This window comes from Leguminivora glycinivorella, chromosome 1 (assembly GCF_023078275.1).
Source record: "Leguminivora glycinivorella isolate SPB_JAAS2020 chromosome 1, LegGlyc_1.1, whole genome shotgun sequence".
NCBI lineage: Eukaryota > Metazoa > Arthropoda > Insecta > Lepidoptera > Tortricidae > Leguminivora > Leguminivora glycinivorella.
The window spans coordinates 13,634,482-13,657,150 of NC_062971.1; the positions used below are offsets into that span (position 1 = coordinate 13,634,482).

General features: G+C 36.1%; 2 protein-coding genes across 2 annotated transcripts; one reads left to right on the forward strand and one right to left on the reverse strand.

Annotated features, from left to right (window-relative positions):
* Positions 1-1,407: 1,407 nt before the first annotated feature.
* On the forward strand, positions 1,408-12,977 carry LOC125233487 (alpha-soluble NSF attachment protein). Its single transcript, XM_048139551.1, has 6 exons — positions 1,408-1,612; positions 2,285-2,481; positions 4,918-4,997; positions 6,831-7,016; positions 9,006-9,179; positions 9,544-12,977. Exons 1-6 carry the CDS (start codon positions 1,521-1,523, stop codon positions 9,691-9,693), a joined length of 879 nt encoding a protein of 292 aa, XP_047995508.1. The 5' UTR covers positions 1,408-1,520; the 3' UTR covers positions 9,694-12,977.
* A 5,440-nt stretch (positions 12,978-18,417) lies between these two features.
* On the reverse strand, positions 18,418-22,071 carry LOC125233558. The gene is made up of 4 exons (XM_048139642.1): positions 21,932-22,071; positions 21,440-21,709; positions 19,997-20,163; positions 18,418-18,523 (listed from the first exon to the last, which is right to left on the reverse strand). The coding sequence occupies exons 1-4, from the start codon at positions 21,993-21,995 to the stop codon at positions 18,449-18,451; spliced, it is 576 nt and encodes a 191-aa protein (XP_047995599.1). The 5' UTR covers positions 21,996-22,071; the 3' UTR covers positions 18,418-18,448.
* Between the last annotated feature and the right edge of the window lie 598 nt (positions 22,072-22,669).

Genomic DNA, 22,669 nt, shown 5'->3' on the forward strand with positions numbered 1-22,669 from the left:
TGCTCTTAAGCATCTTTTTTGGGCTATGAATGCTCTGTTCATGTCGGTACTATAACCCCATAGTATTAACCCGTAGCGTAAAGTTGATTCGACATAGGCATGGTAACAGGAAATTGCAGTCTGAATACATGTGAGTCTACTTATTTGTTTAAGAGCATATACATATTTATTTAATCTGGAGGTTACACTATCGATTTGTGATTTCCAATCGAGTTTCTCATCAATGAATAGGTACTCCTAGAAATTTGGTTTTCTGTACTTTTTCGATGCTTTGGATATTGAGATTACCTATAATTGTTAAACTGAATATATTTTGATTTGTCCAGGTTCATTTTAAGATTATTAGTATATAGCCAATTCTTAATTATATCTATTGTATTAATAATATCTAGTTCATGTCACTATAATGGAAATATCATCGGCATATAAAATACAACGGTGTCTTGTTATCTCTGTTATGTCGTTTATGTATAACAAAAATAAAATAGGACCAAGAACACTTCCTTGGGGAACTCCATATTTGTTGTGCCTAAAATTTGAGGAATAATCTACTTATTCATTATTTTCATTTAATTTACCAATACATACACATTGTAGTCTATTGCTTAAATATGAGGACATCCACTGAAGTCTTGTCTTCACATCCATAGTCTTGTCGTTGTGACTGCTGTGAGCTACACGCACAGGCTACTAAGGCCAATAGTCCACTATCATTTACATTTATCATAGAAATATGTTCATATGTCTGACTGTCTGTATGCCTCCCTTTTTCTCCAACTTGAAGAAAAAGGATGGCATGTTGCCTATGATCATATTTCTATGATAAACATAATGATAGTGGACTATCGGCCTAAGAAGATACTACGTATGCTAATTACAGGGAAATAATATTAAAGTCTCAGTCTGGCCATAGATTAAATATAACATATATATTTAATTTATGTTATATTTAGTTTTTGGTCTGGCTAAGGCTATACGAATTATACGGCTATATAAAAAGACGCGAAGTTCAAATTTTCTATTGCGCTATCACTATGCTCCTCACCTTATGGGTTTTAATTTACCGCCTTTTCCATAAATATTGAAATAGAATTGGGGTCATAAGCTTTTCTACACACACACAAATAACTTCACTGGGCGCGCAAAATTCAAAACTGACAGCAATGTAGCCATGTCCATGTCTATAAAGTTATCGACACTATGTAAAGATTATCGATATGAAACATTATTAGTGCTACTAGAGAGCGAGAAAGCTATTTTTTTCTTCCCGCCCTCAAATGACACGTTTCAAGATCGCGGTGCGGAGCGGTCGTGTGTTACAGGCGAACGTTGGGCTTTAATTTTTTTTGTTTTACATTATTTCTGAACGGAGTTAATTTGTTGTGGTAACACTAAATCAATCGATGACAGCGACTGATTTTCGCAGTGTTCTCGGGTGACGACATTTTGTCAATAATTCCTGTACTGGTTGGGATTTTAGTAATTTCTTTAGTATTTAGTGTGTTTTTAAAGCCACGAAAATGGCTGATAATGAACAGAAAGCAATGCAGTTGATGGCTGAGGCGGAGAAAAAGTTGAGTTCATCTAAGACCTTTCTTGGGTCACTTTTTGGGTAAGTACAATGACTAATGAATTATTTGACTATTCCTTGTAATAATTCCTCTGAGAGGTCTTTTATTCATAAAATGACGTAAAATACTAAAATCCAAGGTGTCGATAATCATTACAAAGATATACAACACCAAATACCTATCAAAAGTAGAACAAAATGTGTCACAGCTTCGAGTCTGTGCTCATTAGAACAATTTGTTAATATTGCAGTTAACGCTGTTACTGTTTACTCATGAGCATAGTAATTTTGGCATCTTTTACCGAGATAAAGAATTGAGTCATAGCCTGCCTATAAAATCTAAAATCGTGTTTTGCAAATGTAAATTGATCTATGCTATAATAAATTACCTTATTTATTATGCCCAATATGAATATGTACTACTTACTAAACCTTAAAATACTGTTACAGATTAGATAATTGTATTATACAATTATTAAGTTTGATTTAGTTCATTATAGGTAAATCTTAGATTCCTTAGTCTAACACTATTGGATTTTTTTGCTCTTATCCTGTCAAAATTAAAATTATTGTTTCTGAATCTGTAATTAGTAAGTCACTTATGAGTAAAATATTAAAACTGTATCAATATCATGGTTTGCAATTTTTTTTATGGCAAGATAGTAGGAGCATAGTAATAAATATTCAGCTCTCTCAATCAATTTTCTACATTAGGGGCTCATCAAAGCTGGAAGAAGCAGTAGACTGCTATCTCCGGGCTGGCAACCTGTTCAAGATGGCTAAGAAGTGGGCCCAGGCCGGTCAGGCCTTCTGCAACGCAGCGCAACTGCACCTCAAGGCTGGAGTCCGCCATGATGCTGCCACCAACTTTGTTGATGCTTCCAATTGCTACAAGAAGTGTGATGCTAATGGTAAATTTATCTTCAGTTTGTCTGACAACTAGTCTGGGCTAGCGGGTAGTGACCCTGCCTGCTAAGCCACGGTCCCTGGTTCGAATCCAGGTAAGGGCATTTATTTGTGTGATGAGCACAGATATTTGTTCCTGAGTCATGGATGTTTACTATGTATATAAGTATTTGTATATTAAATATATTATTGTCTGAGTACCCACAACACAAGCATTCTTGAGCTTACCGTGGGACTCAGTCGATCTGTGTAAGAATGTTCTATAATATTTATTTATTTATAGTTTGTATAAAATAATTACATTTAAACTATATTACTAAAGGTGGCAAAAACATGGATATTTGTTTATTTTCGACATCTATCTATTTGCATGATAAAAGACTATAAAAATTTTTCTTGGGATAAAAAGTGTTAAATTGTCTTTAATGTGTTAAGGGTTACAGTAGTATAGGCCAAATAATAAAATCATACTTTCTAAATGAACATTTACAGTGTTATCTATCAACTCTAACAATGTAAAGTACTATGTGACTGGTAAAAGTTACATATTTTGTTTTTAATTAGCTCACTGAACCATTTTTTCTGTTATAATGAACTTTATTTACATTGTTTTCACTAAAAATCTCAATAGACCGCAGGAGTAATGAGTCATCCGTGTATGGTTAACTTGATAAAGTGATTTTAACTATGGCAAATATGTTTACAATTCATTACATCACTTGATCCTGAAATCAGCTTGGTTAACTGATAAGATAAGATATCAAGGCCACTTTTTACTGTGTAACATGCACTTCAGCTTGGACATAATGTTTTGTATTAACCCTTAATTTGGCAGAGACTCTGGTGACATAAATTTTCCGATTTTACTTAATATATTGAATAACAGGTGTTTTTAAAGCGTCCGAAAAATATTTAAAAAAATCTAGATTTATTAGTTTTGGAAAAAAAATATGTCCGCCACAGCGGACTCTGCCAAATATTGGGATAAATTAATATGTCCGCTGAGGCGGACACTGCCAAACATACGGTCATTTAAAATAAACAAGTATTTCTTAACATATATTTATTTTAAAAATTAACAAATATAATAATTTTGTATGAAAATTAAACTGACACATATTTATAGTCAAATATCATTATTTTAACTTTTTTCCGACTTTTTGGCCAGGTTGCACAGGCCGTGATCACGACAGACTGATGTGACAGTGATGTCCCAGCAAAATGTCGTCGAAGATGTAAACAACACAAAACTACCCGATATTAATTATATCAATGTTCGGGGCAGACAAAGAAATTATAAATTTTGATCTACCCGGTTTTCTTTAATGTTTATTGCCCCTCGCGCGACATGTAACATTCACAATATCCGCGCACTACGTATACCTAAAAGTGCCAAAATTTTAACTGCTTGGTCCAGCACCACACGCTGTTGGATTAAATAAAAAATCTAAGCATAAAAGCAGGCCACCAAAACAAGAAAATCAAAATAATAAACAAAACAATATAATAATTTGTTACAACACGTGTCACCGCAACATTGGCATAGTCCGCCACGGCGGACAAATCGTATTTAGTATATATTTGGCACTGTCCGGTGCGGCGGACAACTTGTTTAGATGATGATTATGAGTATTAGAAATTGAGAAATAAATTGAAAACATAACCACTTGCAACTATTATGTAATATATTTTATTATTTATACAACAGAAATACCCTGTTCTTACAAAAACCAAAAGAAAAACGCATAAATATTTTGCTAAAAACAGTTGACTTCTGATGCGGTGCCATCTTGACGAGTAACTGTCAAACGAGTGTTGACAGTGGTCAAATAGTATTTTTATACAAAGCATGTATCATAAAAGAGTCTCTTTCCATATGTTAAATTAAATAAAATTCTACCTATTAATAAAGTTACTATAAAAGCACATTATGTGTTTCTAAAACATAATCCATGCTTATTCTCTTAAACCCTTTACTGCTCTATCCTCTAAAAATTTATATTAAAATGTCTTTCCTTTTGACAGAAAGTTCAAATACAATTTGGTATTGAGATTTTTTTATGGAATGGATGACTTAATGTATAATTTTTGGAATTATATAATGTTATTATTTTAGTGAAATTAAAATCATTTAAATATTGTATAACAAAAAATGTAAAGTGTCAATACCACTTTAAATCTTTGCTGTTGTGTAATATGTATCAATGTTACATGTTGGCTAGTCCTCAAGGGTAATCTAGACCAAATTTTGCTTGTTATATGTATCATGTTCACTGTCACGTCAAAGAAACTTCCTTCATTCGTCCTTGCATTTAATAAATATTTGCTAAAATTTGAACTGTAAGTTCACAAAAGTGTTGAATGCCTATCATACAACTGTCTTTGTATGTGCTAAAGCGATAATGTTTATATGATTATGCAATATTGTTGGATAATTTCAGAGGCAGTCTCGTGCCTGTTGAAGGCAATTGAGATCTACACTGACATGGGCCGTTTCACTGTTGCGGCTAAGCAGCATCAGGTATGTATCCACTGCAGACAGTGTGGCACTTGTTTGCCACTGTTGTGTGTGTTGTGTCGTGTTTGGCGAATCGTCTTATAATTAAACAATAGTGATTTACATTTAATACTCAAAAAAGAAGAGCCCAAACCGGTTATTAAAAACACTTGTGAATGATGATTCATCCAATCAAAGGCATTAAAAATGATCTCACCTTGACTTCATGCTCAATATAGTCTGTCTGCTTTTCTATGATCAAGTATGCCTTAAATTGAAATGTATGGTGAATTTCATCTTAGAAAATGTAGCTATGTATGATAATGGCATATATATGTACAAAAAAATACAATCAAATCTAATAAATTACTGATTGAGAAGGCAACATCACAGGTTCTTTTTATAGATAGTGTTGTTTGGGTATATTATTTGTCTTAAAGGACTAGCATCCAGATCATAATGTGCCGTCGCACGGGTAAAAAGAGTATGGCGCTTACGATAAATTTATTAGTGACGCCTCTATAACTAATGTGACTTGAGCGTGACCGACATAAGGTACTTTTTGCCGTGAACGTAACATGTAGAAAAATATCGATGCATTTGGTTGAGTATATATTATTGGTGTATATTCTAAGCTTTACTTTTACCATCTAGCCCCATTATTTGTTCCTGTCATCTGCTTTTTACAAGCTTTTATTCAACTTGCCTTGTTAGTATGTTAGTGTGCGTCAAAACGTAGAAGCTAAATTTGACCCACTTCCCGGTTTCCGATTGAGTTGAAATTTTGCACACATATACAAATCACGTCATATTGGCTTCGTGCGAAGTGCATGGAGGGGGTAAGCAAAGCGATCGCAGTGCTTGCGGTGGTCAAAATCGACACTGATTGTGGTTGTCATCTATCAAAACTCATAAAATATAATACAATATGTAATGTATGATATGGGGCATCAATGTTGTTTCGTTGTTAATTGTAAAAATAATGGCATAAATAGTCGTTGCACGTTCTATGTGTTTCTTAGAGCACACTGGAAATTGGATCAAAGAACTAAATGGATAGCTACGGTGAAAAGAAAACGTAAGTGACATGTCAAAACAAACCATTATAAATTATATTTAAGCTTTGTTTACCTAATATTATTCAATACGCTGTTAGTATTTTTCCTACCGTAAAAGATTATGCTTAAAGATTCAGGCCTAGCCAGGGAATAGGCCCGTGTCGGATATTTCTGCGGCCGCGGACATGATTAGGTACTTACGTTTAGATTTGTTTTATATGGCATTAACGGGACGGAGGTTAACCACCACCACCACCACTACACATACCATATCACTAGCTCGAAGAACTTGTACCATTACTCCTATGTTCTTCAAGATTCCTTATATGCCCTGCCAGCACCAATTTATTGACTCTTTCTGTAGTCTGGGGTTGGAAGTTTATACCGTGAGTAATGCTTTGGAAACTGATTTTTGGTATTATATCCATTTCTTTATAATCTATCTACCTAAATTACACTTCAAATAGTAGCTCTTGTTACTGGATTTATTTAAATATTAACGAAAAATCGTTAAAATATAATGTTTGTTTACATGTCATTTTTTGACATTTTCCACTTAAAGTTCACATGGTAGTGGGCGTAATTTTCGTGCATGTAGCCAATACGAGCAGTAAGGTGGTCATAGGAACTTTGTTATGTTATGAAACGTTGTATCTCCATCGAATGAGGAGTTTTTAGAAACGTCTCAGAGAGCAGTAGATGACTGTTGAAAGAACATTCGGCGATAAAAGCTCGTGCCAAAATTTTTTTTTTTTACAAAAAAACTTATTTAAATTAATTCTTATAACTTTCCCACCAGAACATAGCTGAGCTGTACGAGACCGAGTGCGTTGACCTCGCGCGCGCCATGCAGCACTACGAGCAGGCGGCGGACTACTTCCGCGGCGAGGAGTCCACCTCCTCCGCCAACAAGTGCATGCTCAAGCTGGCCCAGTACGCGGCCCAGCTCGAGCACTACGACAAGGCCGTGCAGATATACGAGCAGGTCAGTAGTAGATGGATTATGGATATGTTTTTAAATTAAAGGATAAATGGAAAAATTGCCTTGCCGGGGCCATCGCGCTTACCAACTGCGCCACGGAGGCCTGCTGGATGTGTGCGAATTTATCCATGCCTTTCCTCAATTCTCAACCGCCTTAGGGTGGCGTTATAGCAAACATCTACCCGTAAGAATAGATCTTAACAGGCACTGGAGTCTCAATTTACATTGAGAATTCGCCAGTAACAATGTGCTAACCCATACTAAATTTGTTTTTTATCATGCAGAAACGTCTGTGAGTGGATTATGGATATACGAGGTGCGGTCCAAATGTCTCCGGCCCGAAAAATATGGCGGAAGAGTTTAAAAAAAGTATGGATATCATTGTGTTCGTCATTTATTCCACTTTTTTGGTGTATAGTTTCTTTAGGTGTCTGTTGGCTGTAGGTTTTTTTACGGTGTTTAGTGCTAGGTTAGTGCCCAAACTTTTATCGTGCTTACAGCGAGATGAGTGAAAAACCGTGAGTTCATGAAACTTGAGACCAGCATAGACACCGCGTAGCGAGTTTTTTGAATGCAATTGCTACTGTAGATGAAACCATGGTTATGTAAGACGATACTCTGTACAAAAGAAAATTAATGGAGTGACAACGTCATGGTGAAAAGGCACCTAGAACAACCTCTGTCACAAAATGCACGAAAAAAGATAAAGGCTACGGTATTCTAGGGTTGTCACGAAATTCTAACGATTTACATAAAAGAAGGGTAGACTACGGTAAATAGCAGATGCTACGCAATATTTTTTGTGCAATTAGTTACAAGGTTGCTTTGACGAAATGTGTCTTCAAAAATATTCGGCACCTACCTTATATTCGAGACGTGACCCCAAGTGATTATTATTTGTTCTAAAAACTTAAGGTAGACTGAAGTAGAAAAAAAAATCTTCGTTTTACGAAGTGACCCGTGCGGTTTAGGGCGATTTTGAGGACAAAAATCTTTATTATTTTTATTAGGTGATGGAGAAGCTTATAAAGAGATTTGAAAAGAGCGTTGTGACAGAGAAAGACTATATTAAAAAATAAAAATAAAATTGTAAAGATATGTAAGCCCTTTCTTTGTTAGGCCGGAAACTTTTGGACCGCACCTCGTACCTTTACCAGCAGGGTTAGCACATGATTGCCGCGAAGACTACTCGTCCTTATGTCATTAATACAGTAAAAAGAAGACGTGTGATCTATTTCGCGGCGACATACTCTCGCGGCAATCATGTGCTACGTCACTCGCTCGCGGTCGCGCGTTAGGCCTGATTTAGACGGCGTGCGAACTCGCATGCGATTTTGGTTACATTGCGGGATGTTGAGGTTACAAACAATTTTGCACAGCCATCAAATACCGCAATGTAATAAAACTCGTATGCGAGTTGTCGTACCATCTAAATGGGCCCTTAAGCGCCTACACGCTAGCCATTCATTCGAATAAACAAGTGGCTGAGGGGCGCCCGCCTGTGTAGTGGCGTGGCACGTACTACTATTCTTCTGAGTTTGACGTAGTAACTTATTAGTATTAGTTAAATAAAGCGTAGGTATTTGTCGGTTTGCGGGCAAGTGAAGGATTAGAACTAGATCAATATGTAACCAACGGATATTAGTCTATGCATAAAATTCAAACTGTGTAACAAAACCAATGTTTGACGTTTAGCACCTCGCGTCGTTCAACATAGCGAGAGCACGTTGCATCGCGTCGCCTAATGACTGCTTTTTGCCGGGTCAATTGAATTTTAATAAATATCACTGACGAAATAGCCGATTTGGGCGGTATGATACAAAAAAACCATCAGAAAACAAACGGCTTGGTTGAGCATCAATGTTCCTAATTATGTATGCATGTTTCTGGCCCACCACGGGGGTCTTATCTTTAACATCATCTTCTAATACTTAAGTGTGTTTCTTAATAGTGCTGACTTATCAAATTGATTTGACTTTGTCTGTCATACAGATTGCCAAGTCGTCCCTGGACAACAGCCTGCTGAAGTACAGCGCCAAGGAGTACATGTTCCGCGCGGCGCTGTGCCACCTGTGCGTTGACGTGTTGAACGCGTCGCACGCCATCGAGAAGTACTGCGGACTCTACCCTGCCTTCGCTGACACTAGGGAGTGCAAGCTTATCAAGGTGCGCCCACCGTCCCTTATAGGGGACATGTCTATGCACAATGGCTCAATGTCAGGGGTCGAAAACCCGTATATACTCTACACTGGTATTTTTTTCGTTTTTGTTTGTTATTTGATTTAATATTCTGTTTCAATGGGCCAAACTAATAAGTCTTTGTTACGTGGTTGATACATGGTTTATTCCTACATAAAAAACATTAAGCAAAATATTAGTCGATTTCGGCGTTTTTTTTTAAATAGCGGTTCCGAGCTGGCCGTTTGCTGTCGATTTGTATAAACTGAAGCGCCTTTCGGTGATAGACTTATAACAACAGACTTATAATACAAGGCACCAGGCACTTTATAATTCTCCGTTGTTTCCCCAGGAACTGATCGAGCACCTTGAAGACCAGAACATCGAGGGCTTCACCGAGGCGGTAAAGAACTACGACAGCATATCGCGACTCGACCAGTGGTACACGACCATGCTCGTGCGCGTCAAGAAACAGATCAACGACAACCCCGACCTGCGCTGAATCCGCTGCCCCGCTGCACATGTTAGGTTTGTGTGCTGTAGCTAGGTAGATTTGGGAGCGTTTCCACCTTTTAGACAATTTCATAGAGAAATAAACTAAGCACCATTTCTTAAACTAAAAACTCAAACTAAAAACCAACGCAACTTCAGAATTTTGATTCCCGCCGTTTAAAATCTTGGGTTGCAATTCGCATGTATACACCTTCCTTTATGCCTTCTCGAATTCCATGCCATCGCCTGTCAAATTCGCAACTGGACTAAGGATCGGTTGCACCAAAGCATCTTCTACCGAATTTATCGTTCGCTAAAGTTGTATGGGAATTTCCATCAACTTCTGCTGCGTGATGTGTCTGTCAAAATGGCCCTAAGTGTAACTTACGCCCTAAAAATCACACCACTTTATAATATCGTAGTGCAGTGTTTTTAATAGGTTATCCGTGTATACATGTCCACAATTTAATCAATATTTCATTTATGTGATTTGACTAAGATTACTAAGACGGTGGAAATGCTCGTGAATTTATTTTAACAACATCTATCTAATACTGATCGGTAAAATATATTTAAAATATTTAATTGTACTCAAGTCTAGTGTAACAAAAATATTTTAAATTAGATTTATTAAATCAATATTTAGAGACCAGTATTAGATAGATTGCTGCAATGTTACAGTCTGTTTCGATGTAAAAGCCTTGTGAACTGTGCGGTATTTAGAATAGTATAAAATCCTCTTGAGTAACTACTAACTAATAAATGTGAAATAAGAATGTATTAACTAAATACCGCAAAGTAGGTATTCAAAAGCTCAGCACATATTTAAAATTCTAAATAATAATACATTACATCTCAACGGTAATGTCGATGTGTTTGTATTGATTTTGAATTTGTAAATAAAAGCTGTGGTTTATTATAAATTATGCGATCTTAAATTTAATTAGAAAAGTAATTAACTGTGGTAAAGTAATCGGAATGGAAATCTAATATATCACGCGAAAGAATAAAGGAAATGTAGAAACTTTTTGAAATTGACTGGTTCAATGAATGTGTGCGACCAAAATTCGTACATCTAAGTCTGCGCATGGCAACTTTCCCATAGTTATGAAACAATTGTAGACCTTTCTTTTCATTCCTTGTATAAGGTTATTGCTCAAAAGAGCACACATCGAAGTGGCGACACGGCTTGACATGTTACTTTAGGACATCAGTGCTATTCCATCGTTTATCTAATCTCTACGTTACACTACTCCCCATTACGCTTTTAGTGGTCGTGTCCTTTAAAAAGGACATCATTTTACATGTCATTTATAAATGATAGTCAACTACAGTCCATAATTGAATATAAATATCAGTATGCTTTTAATAGGAACAATGTTTTTAGAACTAGAGGCTATTTGATAAGATTGATTGTAGTCAACGTTCCTTTAGTTTACGAATAGTATTAATTGCTGAAGTTTACCGCCGCTTACTGACTGTCGAACATCGCGAGATGAAGCAGTCAGGCAGCTATCATAGCAATAATAGTCAAGGGTCACTTGACGAAATACGCCTAGTTTTTTTACTATCAAGGACCTGCTAATGTTCGATATCGTACATAAATAAACACTAGTTAGTATAAATACTTTGTGTATGCGAAATAGATGTCCTATTTAAAGGACGGCATTTACAGTCAGTTTTACGATAGATGATAGTTATCAAAAAAATTGTAAGTGTAAGACGCAATATTTAAGATTTATACTTAGAGGATGTATTATAATTATGTACGTTTAATCGTAATATATTAAATTATCGAAGTACATTATATTGTTTTCTCTTATTACAGTCATACAACTTGATCTAATAATTACTACTTATATCAAAACAATCTGTATTACATAGTATTTGACGACTGCAGTTAGTGATCAGCCTTACATAACAGTTAGTGTAAAGCACAGTTTCTTTTCAGTTTCTGTATCTTCACTTTTTCACATTCAAATGTAAAATATATCTCGAAACAAATTGTGGAGTTTTGCTGAAAAAAAATTACGTGTCTAAGGATTCGGTTTAGACTGATTTAGTAAAATCGGCATTGGTCGGTATATCTTCTTCATTTTTCGTTTACCTGTTGAACTCAATAAAACATACAGGAAAGGAGCATATAACATACTAAAATATCAGAAAGTATGATAACTATTATGATGAATAAAAAAAGGGACGCCATGTTCGTATTAATTTTGAATTCTATTTATAAACTTTCTCTCTCAGTACTATCTGTAGTGATTGATTACCTACTTATATTGTACCTTCCATAAATTTGTTGATTTTGGTCAATAGTGTAATGTAGAGGTATTAGTGTTTGCTGATCTAGGTATAATTATTAGGTTGTAAGCAGGGAAGAATTTTTAAATCATTATATGACACATTTAACTTTCCATTGCCCAGAAAGATTTAGGTGTCGATAGTTACTTATATTAAAATAGGTAATAACACTAATATCCCAGTCAGCTTATGTAAGCAAGAACTCCGCAGACAGTTCTAAAGGAATTGCGAAGAGAATGTAGTCAAGTCACATAGACTTAAATATGCAATGAATGTTGTTGAAGGGAATCAGCAGGGTTAGCACATGATTGCCGCGAGATAGATCACACGTCTCCTTCTAATTGTATTAATGACATAAGGACGGGTAGTCTATCTCGCGCCAATCATGTACTAACCCTGCAGTTTTATATATCAAAAAATGGGACAACTTACACAAGTCGACCTAGCACCAAACTAAGCAAAGCTTGTACTATGGGTATACTATATTTATCAAAGCTATATTTATCGACATCTATATCTGGCTATATATTTATAAAATACACATAATTTTGAGTATAACTATAACTTGTTTATGTCGTTATTAAGCCATTCCAAATTGGCCGTTTTTGTATTGTACATATTTATTTTAGTGCTTAGGCAATTTAGATATAGGTGTGTCCCTATATTGGGTTATTTTCATTTAGCATTCAAAGGTACTGTCGCAAATTATAAATACATGAATAAAATGATCATTCTATGTTCCATCTGTATTATATGGTGTTTACTGCACAACTTCAAAAGTTGGCCGATATGTATACCATCATACTATTACATTGATATACAGTACGCTATTTGTTAAAGTATCAATATGAGTTTACTAAATCGATCTAGTAATATTTTGGGGGCCTATTCTCAATATAGACTAACGATTAAAAGCGATCGAATAACGATCCGTCTTTTGTTATTAATGTAAATATTATCGTTTCGTTATCTAATAAATTTTATATTTTATTTGTTTTATTTTTTATTTCCTGTTTGTTAGTTAAATTTTATACAAGCTAGTATGTATTCATAGTGTAGTTAACTAAGGTTGCGTATACACTGGTTATCAGCCAGGATGTATAAATAACCTTAGATTTGAACACAAGCTAAATTCTAACGCAGGATCAGAGCGACTATCGCAAAATGGTAAAGGGAATGCCATTATCCGGCTCTCTATCGCTCTTTAATATTACAATTAACGTTTTTCGTGGTAACCTTCAAGTTATTATTTACCCATTCGATAGGAAATGAACGATCGTGCGGTAGAACGTAGCGTGTGTTCATACGTCAACGTGTAGGTAAGTTGTATTTCAGCCGAGTGCGCACATCTCAAGAGGCAACCTGTGTTCTCTGCTCAAATAACTCTCATTTTCATGTAAATGTTATTGGACAATTTATTCGAACACTCATCAATTATTTATGTAGAAGAATGTTTACGTCGAATAAATCTAAACGTGTTCATGCACTAATGCGGAGGTACACTCAAAGGTATGACAGATGGCGCCACCCTATTAGTCCATATGCGAGAGCGAAAAGATATGTTTTTTCTCTCTCTCACATATGAATGACAGTGACATGCCTAGACACTTGCACAGGCGCCGCCTGGCGGGAGAAAATGTCAGTGTGCCTCCTCATTGCAGAGACCCACCGCAACATCGGAAATATAAACGCTATTTACCTTCTTGTAAATAAAATTGTATATTCGACGTTTTTGGCAGCCAAGGCCTGACTTTCACAGATATGTCAATTCCGTACTAATTGACATGTAGGATCATAGTGCTTGTTTGCTGAACATATAACTTTGTCACACGAAACTGCCGTCGTTATCCCCTGAACAATATATCTTACCTTTAAATGATGAAAACTGGAGTGTGGACAAAAATTAGCATAATGACAAGTGCTAGTGGTGCGAGTTTTCGGAGTACAGTAAGCTCGTGAACACAATGCCTCTTGGGGTCGACCACTGACTGTATTTCAATTATTTACGGAGGGAATACCGTTTAAATTCGCCTTAATGTAACTTAGGCTCACTTTTTTGGTAAAAATAGAATAGTTCAAGATGCCATGTTTTATTAAAACAAGGACATAATGTAATTAAGAATAAGATAATAGATATTCAATAGTTTCAAGGTCCCTGTTCCTGTCAGAACAATGACTCATATGATGGCTTTATGGGCGGTATTAATAAATAATAAACGAAGAGCAGTGACCGTGCTTATTAAACATCTAAACACCTATTGTATTAAAAATATGTTTAAGTATAGTAGTGTAATTACCATATGGGTCACACTTTTAATTGCCTATTTTGTCTAAGTACTTCCGATTAGTCACATTCGCATCATTTCGCCTAATAAGAGTAGGTACCGTGTGTAAAATTAACATTTAATCATAGATTTAGAATTATTAAACTAGATTGTTTAGTTAGGTCAAAAAGTGTGTCCACATGAGAGGTAATTGTTTGGGCTGGTGTCCCTCTCGCACTTACTGACAATGTCAACAATGTGTCAACATTATTCAGTGACGTCATCACTGACATAAATTGGGGATATCAGTCAATTTTCAAAGTTACTACCAAATCTACTAATACCCAATTGAAGGTATTTTTTAATTATACAAATCTTTGATTTATTGGCATCAAAATAATTACATTATAATTATTTTCCAATTTTTTGAAATATATCGAAACCCTAGTTTGAATATAACACTAAAATAATATAAGAAGTTATAAAATCAGGTAATATATACAGATAATAATACTACTACTATGGGAACCTCATTAACACTGGCAACACGTGCGAGAGGGACACCAGCCCAAACAATGCCCTCTCATGTGGACCGTTTTCGCTAGTCTGATACGATCGACTTTCTGTTTCAGTAATAAGGTTCAATTTCGTATGGCAAAAAATGTGATTGAGCTGTCCCCTGTAAAGGTCTTTGCATTTAATATATTACTAGCGGCCTGCTCCCCGGCTACGCACGGAGATCAAATCATTAAAATGGTGATAGTAAATTTATCCCTAAAAGATAGACATAGTGGTTTACCACTTTTCGACTCTATGTTAAACACATAAGGTCGAATAGCATGGAGAAAATCTTAGTTAGGAGGTGGCAGGGATTATTTATACTATAGGATTTACATTTTTTTAGGCATACCACGTCGGTGGCAAACATGCATACGGTCCGCCTGATGGAAAGCGGTCACCGTAACTTATGGACGCCTGCAACTCAAGGGGTGTCGCATGCGCGTTGCCGACCCATTAGAAACTTGTACAGTCCTACTATACATACTTTCATACTATTAAGAATCGTACCTCGATTTTTAGCACCACCTATTAAATACTATATAATACTACTAAAACTAATAACTACACTGATGATGCATACAATTTTTTTTTTTTCAAAATGTGTATCGACGTGATATCATGATTTTAAAATGAAGTTATATTATGTAATTTAATTATAAATTTAAATAGATATCATACACGAAAGAAAAAACGACAAGGCCCACTGGTGGCCGAGCCGGGAATCGAACCCGCGTCTTCTGCTTACGCGGCTAACGTCTTCACCACTAGACCACCCGCCCACCGCCGCCGCCGCCGGCTGGTCTAGTGGTGAAGACGCGAAGAGGCGAATTTATATATAGTAGTGTGACTACTTGAAAAAATAACAAATAAAAAATATTCAATAAAATAATTTGATTTGTTCCCTAGTTGTACCTATGTCATATAATCTTATAAAAAATAAAAACACGCAAAAATATTTGGGGTAAATATGATTTTGGCCAATTTCAGTCTGCGAAACAGCGCCATCTAGTTTTAAGCCTAAAAGGCCCATACATTTCAGGGGTACGCTTTTTTGTATGGGCTTTGTCAGTCCAGTATTAAATTGTTCTTGGTAGGTGGTAGGTACTTATTCATGTGAAAATTCTGTAGGCAACTGATTTAACGAAACCTAATAATGTTATGTTGCGACCTTGTGAAGAAAAACTTAATGTAAGTAAATCCTATTTCATAAGTTTTTTCTCATTAGCGATATTATGCAAATATGAGAGTAAATGTATTTAAGGGCGTATCGCATTTGGCGAGTTACGAGACTTGCGAGCGAGCTGCGAGCGGTATAGTCGCTGCGCGTTCGCCTTTCTTTCCGTTCGCCAAATGTGATAGCGCCCTTAAGCAAAACCTTATGTTGGTTAAACGTGAGTTCGTGGTATGGATAATACAATCCGCCCCTTATTGTGCTAACGAATTGCACTGTCTTTTTTTCAAATATCTTTTTCTGATTGTTAGTATACGTCTAAGACCTTGTGATTATACAATAATCATTATTATCATGTAGTAGAATGTATTGTTTTAATAAATAGGTGCCTTCTCAAGAGCGCAGTCTTGCCAGTTTTTTTCGATGTTGTGTTCTTGAATGTTCGTTAGATCCTGTTAGTTTAAAATTTAGACGAAATGAAGACTGGTAAGTAATGACTTTATATTTTAACGGTGTTTGTTTGGTACGATTGTTTGCATTGATTACAGTTACAGCTTAAACAACGCATAAAAATGCGTATATGTTAAAGCGAGTACAAGAAGCGTAAACAGTTCCAAGTCACGTGAAAAATGTGGTTACTTGTTGCTGTACTAATGATTTTAGCAGTGACTTATGTTACTGTTTGTTTGGCTTCTTAATTCAAATACAATCAGATTAAAGCAGCTTTATTTATTCATTCGAAGAAAAGTCGCGTTTTCCGAAAGTGTAATTTAATATGAACCTTAAATAGGAATGCTAAAGTTGAAATCCTATTGGTGCATATGAGGGCCTTAAACCGTACTTTGTCTGAAAAGGGCTAAGACTCCAGGTACCTTCGACGCATATTTTACTCATAATTTGACTTTTTTTGTTTTGTAGTCATCGTGTCAATGGATCAAATAATTGCGTGTTTTCGTAGTGAATTAAAAAAATCTAGATATAGAAAGCGATATATGTACCTAATACAGTCGAGTTCATAAATATTTATGTGTACATTTCTTCATCTTTAGCTCTATGCAATAAGGTGAAAAAATGTACACATTTATGAACTCGACTGTACCTAAACAAATGCCGACTTTCATTGTAACTGTTATATTATTGACAAAATGATTGTTCCATTTTAGTTGAGTTGAGCGCAGTTTTTGACCCTCAAAGCTCAGGCGCCGATGTACCTTATAATCATACATCGGGGTTTTGGGAGCGGGAATGAATTTGTGTATTTATAACTACTTATGTTTATAGTAACTTGAATTACTGAAATATAGATTAAGCTATGTATCTGGCTCCAAATGTACCTAGAAATGTTATAGTAATGTCTGTTCATCGTTTTCACCCTTTTTGGGCTAGTATAAATCATTCCCGCTCCCAAAACCCCGATGTATGCTTATAATACTCAATTATCCTTGTTTTAATAAAACAAATGGCATGTTTAAACTCCAGTTTAGAATTAATCTTTCCATTAAATACGGTAACCATAGCATCGGAAGTTAATTGTATCGGCACACTGATAAATTGATAATCGTTTAATGTATAAATAAAGAGTTAATACGAAATCCCTGTATCATTTTCAGTGCATCTTCAACATCATCTTCAACCCGTACAGTCAACCAATATGAATCCCAGACCCCGTAGCCGAATGGCATATCTGCGAAACGAAATCGAAACGCCGCAGAAAGGTAGTCTGGCTCTGTCGCGCCAATACGCAAGAGCGATAGAGATAGATAGCTACGAAAGAGATATTATCGTGAGTGTTTCGTGAGCGTTTGTGCATTCGGCTACGCATACTGGCCACTCTAGAACACCGTTGTACTTATTTGCCATAAGGCCCATAAGAAGTCACATTTCAAAGGTTCTACAACTAGTGGCCTATGATTCAAATTGGTTGACTCAGTTGACTGTACCTGACAAAGTGTTAATGTTTTTAATATTAAAATAAGGTACAGCGGGGCAAATCTCGACTGGGGGGCAATTGTAACTGATCCATTTTTTCCATTATTACACTATGATGTCGAGTTCTACCACAGAATATATAATAGTACAAGTACAGAAGGCTCACTCCTTTGATGTTCACAAAACGCCGCCATTCTAAATTCTTACCTACATTAACAAACGGACCGCACGCGTGCAGACGACATTGAATTCTATTGCGCCGCGCGAAGGTCGTCGCCACTGAATGGGCCGCGAACTCGCGGCCGCCGGCATGTACTTGTAGGCCTTGTAGCGCGGCGAAAGGATCGCGGAGTGAGCCGCCCCTGGTTCTACATATATACACTGAACACGCCTACCATAATTATATAACCGGTGGACACTCTATTTAATAATGCAAACATTGATTTGCCCTCTAGTCGAGATTTGCCCCGCTGTACCTTACATATTAAATCCACAAATAAGTTAATTTTTACTAAATCTCAAGATATATTTTATCTTTAGTCATCTTCTTTGCTACCGCTGTGCTGACCATATACGTGAACGGGGCCCCGAACTCGTCCTGATTTTATGTTCTGTAAACATTGTAACAATGATTATTTGACTAAATATTTATAATTATTAAATTACATAAATTAACTCACGCCTGTACAAAAAACCGGCCAAGAGCGTGTCGGGCCACGCTCAGTGTAGGGTTCCGTAGTTTTTCGTATTTTTCTCAAAAACTACTGAACCTATCAAGTTCAAAACAATTTTTCTAGAAAGTCTTTATAAAGTTCTACTTTTGTGATTTTTTTCACATTTTTTAAACATAGGTATGGTTCAAAAGTTAGAGGGGGGGGACGCACTTTTTTTTCCTTTAGGAGCGATTATTTCCGAAAATATTAATATTATCAAAAAACGATCTTAGTAAACCCTTATTTATTTTTAAATACCTATCCAACAATATATCACACGTTGGGGTTGGAATGAAAAAAAATATCAGCCCCCACTTTACATGTAGGGGGGGTACCCTAATAAAACATTTTTTTCCATTTTATATTTTTGCACTTTGTTGGCGTGATTGATATACATATTAGTACCAAATTTCAGCTTTCTAGTGCTTACGGTTACTGAGATTATCCGCGGACGGACGGACGGACGGACGGACAGACAGACATGGCGAAACTATAAGGGTTCCTAGTTGACTACGGAACCCTAAAAAGGGGCTGGCAGAGCTGAATAGGCTGAAATAAAACTATCTATCCACCGATCCCCTTATCATCGTCATCATCATCATCCGCCTTACATTATCCAGCATTTTGCCACGGCTCATGGGAACCTATGGTCTACTTTGACAAGTAATCCCAAGATTTGGCGTAAGCTCTAGTTTTACGAATGGACTGCTATCTGACCTTCCAACCCCCTTATAAGTATTCCTGTTTATTTTGCATCGGTGTTATGTTAGAGTAGCATTGCATTATCAACTGGCAATATCAGGGTTGTTCTTATTCGAGTGACAGAAGATTGATACAAGGTAAGTGCACGTCGTATTATTATGTTAGGTTAATTTTTTTCCTCATAAAAATTCACTTAGGAGACGGAAAAACAAACAGATTAGAGTCAGGCTATAACCTAAATTGGCGAATATTTAGGCAGCTTCCAAGCCGTCGCGATATAATTTACTATCGTTCGCAATATTCAACTTCCGCCCCGTTGCACATGCACAATGTACTAATATTGATATTTGATACCCCAGCAAGCGAAAAATTCTATTATTGAATTTGGAATTTTGAGCGCTGCGGGTTCGAGACACGTACATTGCCATAGGAAAACACACAATTTTTCACCACGCCAACACGTGGAAAATATTAACATTTTTTTTATTTTTATGATTCAACATCATCATTTCAAAGTCAATTCTACCAGCCAGGTTTCGGCATCATGTTAAAATTTGTATAAAATTACTTTGCTCTCTTGCGGATAAAATGTAACTTTGTCACTCATTTTAAAGCCTCGAGAGAGCCTTGACCATTGATGTGGTGAAAAATATGTAGGATTGTGGGTACCTGTAAAAGACTAAATTGTCTTTTCTCTTCTGCCTCTTGCACTATGACTTGCGAAGGTTTGTTGTCTAGACTCTGAGCTATATTATTCACCATTTTCTTCAAAGCTTCCCAGAACGCTAGCCAGTTCATCTCTGTGGTTTTCGACTCATATACAGCCTGTATTTGTGCTGAAAACAAACGAAATATTTATGATAAACACATTGCCCAACAAGAATGCGTAGTGGAACTGTCTTGCTGGCGGTGCTTTTTGTCAGCCTTAGTGCGTCTTCATATTATCCGATCCGATATCGGATGTCAGACCGATATCCCATACATTACAGGCGCCATCTTGGATTTTTTATATTGAAATCCTTCCGACATCCGATATCGGATCGGATAATGTGAAAACGGTCTTATACTTATTTAGTTACGCCTTGTTTCAACATTTTGTTACATGTAAAGTAGTTGCATGTTTTTGGTAAAATATAAGTTTCAATAAAACTACTTACTCTTGCAAAAGTCATCGGGGTCTCGCTCTCGAGTGTGGATTGAATAACCATTTAAGACGCAAAAATAGTAAATTATGTTATATAGGTAGGTAATCAAATAATAAAAACATAGATCTAAGATACCTCAATGGATCTAAGCAACTTTTTGAAAACCATGTCTCATAGCCATAGCTGTAAATTCGGCGACAAGGTCTGTTTAGCTATCAAAAGCGATGTCTCTCGGACATTGCACCATAAATCGTCTGAAATAAACGCTAAGGGTGGCAAAGGCCAGTATATAGAGGTATTTTATACGCGAGACTGTACTTTAGATGTAAATGTAATGTAACTAACATCTAAAGTACAGTACAGATAAAAGGAACCCATAATTTTACTTTACGATACAATACAAGTGAGGAAAAGAGGAAATTCGAAACAAGTGGCGATGAACAAAAACACAACCCTAGAGGAGTGTTTTAAACTTTTCAGTTATCTTTAAAGTTTCGACATAGGCAAGTATAGTAAGTACTACTTTGCGGACTAGTGCAGTAAAATAGCACTATATGTACCTGCAGTAAAACTCCCTTCGGTCGTGTTTTAATTTATTGCTACTCGTATCGAACTGCCTCTTTTCCGTACTAGTACATCGTAATGTAGATTCTATTTTCGAACCATAGAATCCATTTGCTAGCTCGTAGTTCAACCCTAGAATCCATTAGCTAGTTCGTGTTGCAATTCCACACTCGGTTAAAATACAACTTTGCTCCCTTGCCTTGTATAACAAATAACTATTCTTCCTCGCTTGCTCGGGTGTAGTAGGTATGAATCGGGTAAGCACGTGCGGTTAAACAACAACTTTTACAAAAACAAATAACTATTTCGAGGTGTCCCATAATAAAAGTTGGCCAGTAGGTATATCTTAATTCCTTCGGGGTGCCTCTTTCAGTAGCTGGTGTAACACGTTGTATAAGGGTACCTTGAAATGGGGAGGGGGTTGTAACGCCGGCTCCAGCATTGTTTGCCATGTTTTTGATTAGTTGAACTATGCGTTCTTTTACTTGGTCCGACGCCTCATCCTTCACCTGCTTGTTCTGCGCATTAGCTATCAGTTGCTGTAGGTAGTCCGGACTCTTCGTTTGTAAGCCTTGCAAGTAATTCTGCAGGTTTTGCAGGAGGCCTGTGATATTCTTGCCCACTTCTATACTTGTATCAATTCTTATTGATTTTGCATTTCCTTGTGGTACAACTAAAAAAGGCATTTTAAGATGCGAGTAAACGTTCAAACCAAGAAGTTATTAATTATTAAGTAATTAGGTACCTACTGAAGAGGTGTAACAAACGTGAAGAAAATTATGCAATGGCTTCAAGTACAGCCATGGTCCATGGGTAATTGGGTATATAGGGTTATCACAGGGGATCTTGCGACTCGAAAGTTACCCATGGATGCCCCATAGTTAATAGCACTTACCATAGAAGATTATAATGCAAAATATGATTCTAGATCGCATTAAAGTAACCATTTTACCAAACATGGTTTACCAAAAGTTAAAATTTCCTACAATATGTATTTAGAAAACATTATTCTACGTGTGCCTACTTATATTCACCTAAAAAGGTTTCAATAATTGAAATCATCGCATGATTGAAACCAATTTATTTCTAACCATAACATACCAATTTAATTGTTTACTTACCTAATTTTTCAATTAAGACTCGACTTGACTTTCATAAATGATTCCTTGCTAATAAGGACTATATCTATCTCTGAATAAATCGTTAATCACATTGAAAATATAAATGCGAAATAAGACCCAAGTTCAATATTTAGAATAATATGCGTTGTTGTCAACTTCACCGACAAAGTATTCTGATAATGGCATCCATGAGAAATTGAAGAAATTCCTTAAATACATACCTATAGTATATTTTGTACTTTCATCAAATTAACCGTCTCGTAGAATGTTAAATTTACACTCATCTACATATCCGCACGTGCTGAAATGTATTTCTCGTATTATGTGTTAAGTACATGTTTCACAATCGTAGTCAAAAAGAATAAAAGAAGATTCTGTACCATACAATACACGTATTTCAAAAGGAGAACATGTGAAACAATTCCAATTGCACTTAAGTCATTTGCTCCCAATGTGGTAGATAGACATCTACTTAGGTAGTCAGTTAAAAACGTCAACCTCTTTTCAGTATA

Coding starts and splice junctions, on each gene's coding strand:
- LOC125233487 (XM_048139551.1), top strand. CDS start 1,521: ATGGCTGATAATGAACAGAAAGCAATGCAGTTGATGGCTGAGGCGGAG. Junction 7,017..9,005: donor CCGTGCAGATATACGAGCAG/GTCAGTAGTAGA, acceptor TCTGTCATACAG/ATTGCCAAGTCGTCCCTGGA. Junction 9,180..9,543: donor GGGAGTGCAAGCTTATCAAG/GTGCGCCCACCG, acceptor TTGTTTCCCCAG/GAACTGATCGAGCACCTTGA.
- LOC125233558 (XM_048139642.1), bottom strand. CDS start 21,995: ATGTTTGGTAAAATGGTTACTTTAATGCGATCTAGAATCATATTTTGC. Junction 20,164..21,439: donor AACCCCCTCCCCATTTCAAG/GTACCCTTATAC, acceptor GTTTGTTTTCAG/CACAAATACAGGCTGTATAT. Junction 18,524..19,996: donor GACAATTTAGTCTTTTACAG/GTACCCACAATC, acceptor CAATGTTTACAG/AACATAAAATCAGGACGAGT.